This window comes from Argentina silus (genome assembly GCF_951799395.1).
Source record: "Argentina silus genome assembly, chromosome: 2".
NCBI classification, from domain to species: Eukaryota; Metazoa; Chordata; class Actinopteri; order Argentiniformes; family Argentinidae; genus Argentina; species Argentina silus.
In genome coordinates, this window is record NC_139656.1 from 7,320,076 (window position 1) to 7,329,609 (window position 9,534).

The 9,534-nt window shown below is 43.1% G+C and overlaps 1 protein-coding gene across 1 annotated transcript in view; it reads right to left on the reverse strand.

The window, feature by feature from the left end:
• Window positions 1–4,072: 4,072 nt before the first annotated feature.
• Window positions 4,073–9,534, reverse strand: part of ubl3a (ubiquitin-like 3a) — a 20,190-nt gene continuing 14,728 nt past the window's right edge. Inside the window, exons 2-5 of the mRNA XM_083697243.1 lie at window positions 8,778–8,886; window positions 8,086–8,172; window positions 6,442–6,519; window positions 4,073–5,956 (exon numbers count right to left, since the gene is read on the reverse strand). Of these exons, the coding sequence (XP_083553369.1) occupies window positions 5,904–5,956; window positions 6,442–6,519; window positions 8,086–8,172; window positions 8,778–8,886 (327 nt within the window). The 3' untranslated portion in view covers window positions 4,073–5,903. The remainder of the gene's footprint in view (window positions 5,957–6,441; window positions 6,520–8,085; window positions 8,173–8,777; window positions 8,887–9,534) is intronic.

Sequence of the window (9,534 nt, forward strand, 5' to 3'; positions counted from 1 at the left end):
GGACATCAGATATGGGTGCAGACAACAGAGTGAAAGGCTACAGATACCTACTAGTAATGGTGGATAGGCTCACTAAGTGGGTGGAAGCCACTCCCTGTAAAAAAGAGACAGCCAGCACTGAAGTAAAATGGCTAAGGGATGAACTCATTCCCAACCACTATGCCACGACACCAGATTGACATGGCTAGATGCACTTCCCCTAGCACTGATGTCGATGAGGAACTCATCAAACAGCAAAACACATCTAACGCCCCATGAGTTGTTGACAGGTCGCTCAAATGCCAGGTCCTCCAAGACATGGAGGCCACCTGCCATCCTTAGACATTTGGCACATAAATTGCAATGACTACATGAATGCATTGACTAACTTGTCTCGAGTTTTGTCTAACCAGGTACGGCAGGTGGAGGCAGAGACCGAGACCGCAACACCCAAGATTCCTGTGGTAAAGGTTTAGTTCACACCTTAAGGGGTGTGAAAGGAGGGTTTTGTTGAGATTTTTTTTAATAAAAACAGTTGCATTATAATGCTCAATAGCAGACGAGTAAATAAAGCTATTCAGTTCTTTATTTAGGGTGATTTAATTTACTCATTGTATTTGATATTCCATATGCAAATCAATTGAATTAATATGTTTTTTAATCATCTGAAATTTACTAATGTGATGGCCTGTTGATAAATGAGATGAATCAAGCATTAGTTCCATGGTACGTTGGATTAATACATGAAGAGGTAAGGGTCAGGTCATCAAGATAGATGCTGCAACACACACATAACTTAAGAATTATGTAATGGAAAATACTAGGCTAGGAAAGGACAAATCAGAGTAGGTGTATGTTTTCTTCAACAGGTCAACTCGTTCCCCAGAGGGAACGGACCGGCGATATCTCTACCTGGAACGGATCGTGTGTCAGGGGCTGGGACCAGCCTAAAACACCAACGAGAGGAGAGCCAAGTCTAAACCGCGGCTCCTCCCCAACCAAATAGCCAATCAGAATAATTTTGTTTACTGTAAAATGCTTTGTTTGACATTTTGAATGTATCCATTTTTGGAAGGTTGGTTACAGATTAACAGCTTGCTGACTGTGATTTTCTTCGCCTAAAGTGGTCCTTGTACAAGCCTAGAATTTTGACATATAAATAAATAGCTAAAAGTAAGAAGTAGTTTGTCTTCTCCTTCAAATAAAGAACACGTTTTCTCACATTACCTAACAAACTAACAAGAACCCCAACCAAATGACGGTAAGAGTATGCCCAAAACGTACAAGCCAGTGCGAACAACTGCATAACTATGGTGGAGTCTAGGCATAACTTGGCTCTTATAGCCTGTCCCATGAACATGTGACATAAGCTGCATAAAGTGACAAAAACTACGGCCAGCTGCGTCCTCCTTGCCGTGCCTGACTGAACCTTCGTGATACTTTTGTTTTGGTTTGTATCTTGAATGCAGTGAAAGAATACAACACACATTTTCAACAGTAATACCTCGGAGGCCCAAGCAATGTCACACACAACTATGTTTCACATTCACTATTTCACCATGTCACAATGAAAATATGTGTAGTCAGACTGAAAATATTAAGACACAAAATAATTTCCAAAGAAACAGTTAAATGTTCTGATTTTCAAGTTAATGGTGTGTTTTGAATCATATTGGATACACACCATTAGCTAGATAATCAGAAAACTCAATTGTATGGAACCAACAGACAGGCAGTACACACAGACACAGATACATCATTCAGGCAAGGTTTCCTATTGGGCAAGGTTTCCTATTGGCTGTTGGCTGTTAGAAAATCGTGTACTGTCTTACTGTAGCCACACTACACACCTCATGGAGGACTGGGTTGGAGGTAAGGACACAGAGACAGAGTGACTTAGCAATGCTCTCTCTTTCACCTGGGTCAGGTAAGGACATGGAGAGAAAGATAGTCAACTCTCAGGGATGGGACCTGGCACTGCACTGCAAAAAGAAAACTCAGAACTCAGAACACTCTACAGCATGAATTCTATTCCACATTGTCTATAGCATTGTTTTTGAAACCGGTGCTTATTCAACTGGAGTTTAAGTAAACAGTATGAAAAGGTTTTGCATGCCATGCAATTGTACAGTAGTTGCAGTGTTCCAAACTCCTATTGGATTATGTAGCCATGCCATGTATTTGAAATATTGCAGTTATTTGGGGTAACTTTGCTTATTTCATGGGACTGTTTTGCACAAGGAAAATGGGGTCCTTTGTCTCTCACTCTCTGTCTCTCCATCTGTTCCATTTCCTTACATCATGAACTAGTAGCAGCATCAGAGTTCATTTTTTCTCTCTGTGACTGACAATCTCCATGTAAGGGGCTGCTGCTTCCACCTGCTTGCCCTGATTGTCCATTATCTACTCAAGACATATGGCCTGACTTCAGATACACTCTTTCAAAAAATGCATTACTGATTGTCAGTTGAACTGTTGAGCAATGAGAGTTTACATGTATGGAATAGAGATTCACTAAAATGGGAGAAAGCTATATGCTGTAAGGAAATAAATCTGTTTTGTTTCTCAACACTTACTCAATAGATGTGTATGTCTTATGTAGATTTGTGTTAACATTTGCATTTTGTGTGAAAGCAATTACCATACAAATGGTTTAAGCGATCGAGAACATTTTTAAAACCTACATTCATTCATGTCAAATATCATACTCAACCCATATGAAGCCCATTAAAAGCCCCTTGTTTGAGTTGACTGATTTATTCTCAACCACAGCCATACCTTGTCTGAGCCAGAAGATGGAGCCATATACTAACATTGCCTACCAGTGCAGTTACCATGGGTGGTCCAGTAGCTTGTAGGGTGAACATTTTCTGACTGCATAATTTAACCAATAGCTTGCTCAGAATACATGTATACCACGGTTCCACAACAACATGAGTGGCAGTGGTTCAGATGGCCTATTTGTTTGAAGCCCTGTCATATTTAATTTCCGTATTTGCCATGCAAATACAATTCTGTATTTGTCATACAAAGTCTATAAATGACCATAGGCCTACTGTTGTGAGCTTACAATGGAGGATTGTTCACAGGCTGCTAGCTCTAGCTGAACTTAGTGCCACTGTTGTTGTTGAATTACGACCAGCAGGCCTAATCTCATTGTAGCAGGAACAATCCACCCAAGCACCTCCATAAATAAATAAAATCTGTGATAACATCACACTATGTAAAAAGGGACCACACACAAACAACACACACACACACACACACACACACACACACACACACACAACACACACAGTCCCATTTAATGGATGCCAGTTTCTCAAAACGATTACTACTGTCTAAATTAAATTAAATCAGCTTAGTAAAACAATTGAGAGAAAAACAACATTCTCACAGTGAGGCAAGGGAGAAATAACTCCCACCACCTTGTCTAGTGGATGTTCCTCTGTGTGAATGTTTGTTCTCCAACCATGTTGCCTGTAGTGAACTGGAGGCCTATCCTGTAGGCTATGCTCCTGTAGGCTATGCTCCTGTAGGCTATGCTCCTGTAGGTGTGGGAAAGCCACAGTTAAGCCACACCATAGTTTAGTGTGATTATCATAAAACAATGTATACAGTCTGTCTTAAGCAATAGAGGTCACACACAGACACTTTTCAGCTGGAGCAGTATACTAATGCTACTCACATACAGTAGGCTACTGTTTACTGCAGCACTGCATGGAAAGACTGGTGTAATATCACAAACAGGCCTGTGTTGTGCTTTGTGACATGATGGTACTGTAACACACCATGCCCTGCTCCGTCTGCTCTGAGTGGTGAGTGGAGAGAAAGAGAGAAAGAGAGAGAGAGAGAAATACATACACACACACATACACACACACACACACACACACACACACACACACACACACACACAGAGCCATTGCTGTAGCATTCATGAGCATGGGTGACCCCCCCAGCCCACACGACAGCCTCTGTGTGAAAAGTGTGAGTAAGCCTAGGCAGGGAGGAGAGAAGGAGGAGAGAGAGAAAACTGAAAACACAATGGAACTCCATTGATGGCAGCTGTAATAATCACATAAAGGCAATGCACTTCAATAATCTTTATTTAGTTTACAGATGTATTTCATTTGAAGTTTGGAAGGGGGAGAGGGAAAGCATTAGTGCTATTTACAATTGGTTGGAAAACGTTTAGCTCTGTACAGATTTGAACCCTGATCAATATAAACAATATTCTTAAGACCTAGTGCTGTTATAAAGCGATTCTTTAAAGCAAAAACCACAGAGAAAAAAGATTATATTAAATTATGAACACTTGAAAAAGTAAAAGAACAGAAAAAGAGAGAACACAGTACAATAATCTGACAATGATTAGGGAGGTTTTGCTGCTTAAAGTACAAGACATTGTCAGCAAGTGACGGTTTCAACTGTCTATAAGCTAACCGTATACACAATCATGGACTAAACACCAATATACTGTATATCAACAAGATCTATAATAGTCATTATGTTCTATATAAGATTCATATTAAATATATTCTACACATATGTTACCTTAGTTTGGAATATTATTCCCATTGGAAAAATATAAAATAAAATAAGAAACTTTTTTTACAGGTTTCGATGAAGGAGTACATGCTTCAGTGTTGTGCAAATGGATTTCTTTACGCAGAGAAGGAAAAAAGAGATTTGGAAAAAAAGGAAGACTTCATTCCAGATTAATTTTCCCGCTTGGATTGCAAACGTTAGTGAGATCCACCACAACACTATGTTAAAAAAGGAGGGAAATCTTTCTTTCTCCTCATGGGGGGAATAGGGGGAGGAAGGGTGGGGTTGGGGCGATTTCTGACGAAGGTGTAATCACAACATTGATCGGTCAGTATAAGGATGTGTGGACTGTCAAAACACAGTCACAAATGTTATGGACAAACAAACAACAACACACCACGCTGGTTGTTTGTGTTTGTTTGTTTGCTTGTTTCTTTATTTGTTTTTAGGCATTGGTTAGACTTTCAGGAGTAAATGAGTAGAATCTGTTCTGTAATGCACTCCCGGTGTGAGGAATCATTACTGTGCACTTGGGCACATACAGGAGGGAAGTAAGAGGACACTGGCGTGTGTGTGTGAGTTTGTGTGTGTGTGTGTTTGTGTGTGTGTGTGTGCGTGTGTGTGTGTGTGAGCGTGTGCGTGTGCATGTGCATGTCCTGGCATGAGTTCTCTGATCAGGCACGACACTGAGGGAGATCACACAGCACATATGGTTCGGTGGGTGGGTGGGATGTGTGTGTGTGTGTGTGTGTGTGTGTGTGTGTGTGTGTGTGTGTGTGTGTGTGTGTGTGTGAGGTGGGGGTGTTATTTAATTAGTGGTTAAGGTCAACTACTACTGCTTTCTGAGTGTGAGAGGGCCACACACACAAACACGGTCTAGTAGCAAGTGGACTGCTTTGAGTCCTTACAGCTAAAACCAAAAATCTCATGACAACAAAAGTGGCCAGAACCCTAGATGGAATTGTGGTTTCAAATGTGAGATTCTATGGCAGAAGGCTAGAAAGGCATGGTACTGAAAAATATGACGTGTGAGAGTTAGATGATCCAGTTCCCTCCTGTTCTTTCCTGTTCCCAATCAATCAATCAATCTGTCAATCAATATTCTATTTCCAGCGCTATGTCCTGACTCAACCTGCCTTCTCCTCCTTCTATATCGCAGTTACAGTTTGAGGTGTGTGTGTGTGTGTGTGTGTGTGTGTGTGTGTGTGTGTGTGTGTGTGTGTGTGTGTGTGTGTGTGTGTGTGTGTGTGTGTGTGTGTGTGTGTGTGTGTGTGTGTGTGTGCAGCAGCAGCATGGTAGACAGACTGCAGGACAGCACATTGGATCCAGGATGGCAAAGATGGCGAGGATCGAGCGATGGCAGAGGTGTGTATTTACAGGATGACACAGCAGTTGCTCTCTCCAGTCTTCTCTCTGTTCCTCTGACCTGAGTATGAACACAACACTAACACGGTCAGACCTTAGAGCGACCACATTTTAACCATCTCACATGCAAGTCATACAGCAATTCAGACTAATCACACGAACTATGATTGTATGGTCTGGTTCAACATTCAATAATTCATGCATGAACAGAGGCCCATACACATATGCCAGTCTGGGACTGCAACACACTGTGTCTGAAAAAAACATTTTCTAAAATGCTGAGCACTGATTAGCATTGCTAACATATCAGATATCTGTAACTAATGAACTAATGCTAACACTAATGTCTATGCAGTATACTGTAGGCAGTAGCACTGGTGACGCAAAGGACAGGCTGAAAGTATCCCAGTATTATATAATATATAATATAATACTAGCCGTAGCAAATAGAAAAGCTGTCTGTAATCTGCCGTAAAGGCAGTATTTAGTGTGTTTCAGTGTGTGAAAGTCCTACTGAGAGGGAAGAGGGGATGAAAAGATGGTTACCTTGGGAATTTGGCTCAGGCAACGTCTCTCTGGCAACTAAATGCATCACTGTGGTCTTCCCCAGGGGCAGTTTTAGAGCTGAAAGAGAGAGAGAGGAGAGAGAGAGAGAGAGAGAGAGAGAGAGAGCAAGACAGCAAGAGAGAGAAGAGAGAGAGAGAGAGAGAGAGAGAGAGAAAGAAGAGGGAAGTCAAGGTTATTCAATGGAATGAGCCAAATCCCACAGTTAGAAAGTCATACAAAGTCATACATCATCAGCATCATCTGACTCATCAATCATAGAATAAAGGGTGAGAATAAACTGCATACACACGCACGTACGCATGCACGCACGCACGTACACATGCACAAACACGCGTGCACACACACACACACACACACACACACACACACACACACACACACACACACACTTTTAGATGAGAGTCCAGAAACACATAAAAGCTGCTGTGGGGTCTGCATAAAAAACAGATGGACCGGATCTGGCCCGCTACTCATTTATGCTTGCATTCAAATACCCCCTCCAAGACCCTCAATCCCAGTTGATATTCCAAGCTTGTATTCCATGGATTCTAATATGGTAAATTCCAGACTACAGAGAGCTCTAATCCTCTACATGTCCATACTGGGAATGTTTTTTGTCAGGAATGTTATCCTTCCAATAGGAATTTTGGCCCGGGTTTAAGAGGATTCTGAGGCAATGTGTAAACATCTTACACCAATAATAAGGGAATTACCAGATAGCTAGTGTTTATGGGATGTCTCTCTAAAAGGGTTAGGGACAGGCATATCCCCGTGAACTAGATAAAACACTGGAGAACAGCAAATTGGGTAAAGTAGCTAAATCCCACTAACCAGATAATCTGACATTTAGCAGATTCAGAAGGAAGTATTCTCTCTTATCCTCCCTGCTCTCTAAGGGATGGTCTCTCACTCCCTTTTCTCCTCTTCTTCCCACTCATTCATTCTCTCTCCTCCACTTTTTATTTCTCTCCCTCCCAGACACCCTCCCTGTCTCCTTTCCCCCCCCCACCCCCCACCCCCCAGCCCTCCCTCCCTCCCTCTATGTACTGTATGTGTTGGCAGGTAGTGTGTGAGTGGTAGCCAGCCAGGTGTTCTGGTTCATGTAGGATCTGGGTGAGTGTGGAGGAGGGAGGGAGGGCCCAGTAGGAGAACAGTAGTAGGACACACTCACTACAGACGCACTCTGTCCTCTATGGACAACTGCCAGTTAGGCACCTTTTCAACAGCAACGTAACAGCAAGGCATTGGTCTCTCTCCCTCCCACCCTCCCTCCCTCCTTTTCTACCGCCCTCTCTCCCTCATGTACCCACTGTCTGAGGTGTTCCCACCCCCCTTTGCTGGCCAGTATCTTCCCCTCTCCACCCTCTCTCTCTTCCTCTCCACTCCCTCTCTCTCTTTCCTCTCTCCTCTCTGTCAAAGCAGACTTGTCCACAGCACTGAGGCACCTCTGTTCTACTGCTCTAGAGAGTATGAGAACAGCAAATCACTTTCCAGCAACACACTGCTAAGTGTGTGTGTGTGTGTGTGTGTGTGTGGGTGTGTGTGTGTGTGGTGTGTGTGTGTGTGTGTGTGTGTGTGTGTGTGTGTGTGTGTGTGTGTGTGTGTGTGTGTGTGTGCTCTCACCTCCTAGCGTTACGTTGCCGTGTAGAAAGCGACCCTGGTAGATGAGCCTCAGGATGTTAGGACTGCTGACCTGTTCCTCTTCCCAGTCTGAGAGATAGAGAAAGAGAGAGAGAGAGAGAGAGAGAGAGAGAGAGAGAGAGAGAGAAGGAGAGAGAGAGAGAGAGACAGAGAACCCAAAGACAGGAGAAGAGAAGGAAGAGAGAGGGAGGAGATGAGCGAGGGGTGCCTGGTCACCATATGTGTATCCCCCACATCTCACAAGTTTGTTCCCAGTGAACATATGTTAGTGTTTATGTGTCTGTGTGTTTTAAAGGTGCAGCATGAAGTTTTGCGTGTTGCTGCGACCGCTGGCCACACAGAACATTTGAAAACGTGCATATGCAAAGGCTTGTGTTGTACCACTAGTACCAGATTTTAGAAAAAATGCTTTGTTTGGACCAATACATCACTTGATGGATTTATCATGGCCATTTAGCACTATTTTAAAGCTAGAATCTACATACTGGACCTTTACAGTTCATATCTGTAGTCATGAGAGAACACATTCGATAAATGAAAGGCAATCACAAGTAATCTCCACAATTTTGTGCACTACTACAACAGCTATTTAGTCTGTAAATGTCATCTTTAGTGAAGGATTCCTGACTCCAGAGGTATGTTTCTCTATGGCAGAACCCAGCTATCTCTCTCACCCATTGGCCAGTTGTCGTAGACGTGTTTGGCGATGTCTGCGGCCGAGTCATTGGGAGAGAAGAGGAATTCTTTTGTCTTCCCGCTGACGAGGATGAGTCGCAGGTTGATCTGAAACACAGAGAGAGGGAGAAAGGGATGTAAGTATCTGACACACACACACACACACACACACACACACACACACACACACACACACACACTCACTCGGACACACACACATACACGGACACACACACACACACACACACACACACACACACACACACACACACACACACACACACACACACACACACACACAAACAGACACACAGTATCAGTACCTAATCCACACAGTGAAGTGTGTTAGAGTCCAGAACACAGACAGAAAGCGGGGGATGTTAGGACCCTGGGGGGATCAGTGTGAGGTGGCGGGCTTCCACAATAACCCCCATCTGTCTCTCTCACTTCCTCTCTCTCGTTATCACCCTCTCCCTCACTCTATTTCTCTCTTCCTTCCTTTCTTTCTCTCCCTTGTTTTCTCTCCCCCTCTCACTTCTATAACCTCTCACCCTCTTTATATCTCCCAAACCAGTCTCGCACTTCCTCTCTCTCCTTTGATATCAAACAACAAACTTTGTTCCATTGTGTCCAGTCATGTTTGGTACAGGATGTCTACCCTCTGGACAGAGCTACAGAGCTACATTCCTCATATTCACTGTTCACAACATCAATATGTGCAGTGCACCAGGGAAAATGTCATTTTTCCAACTACTG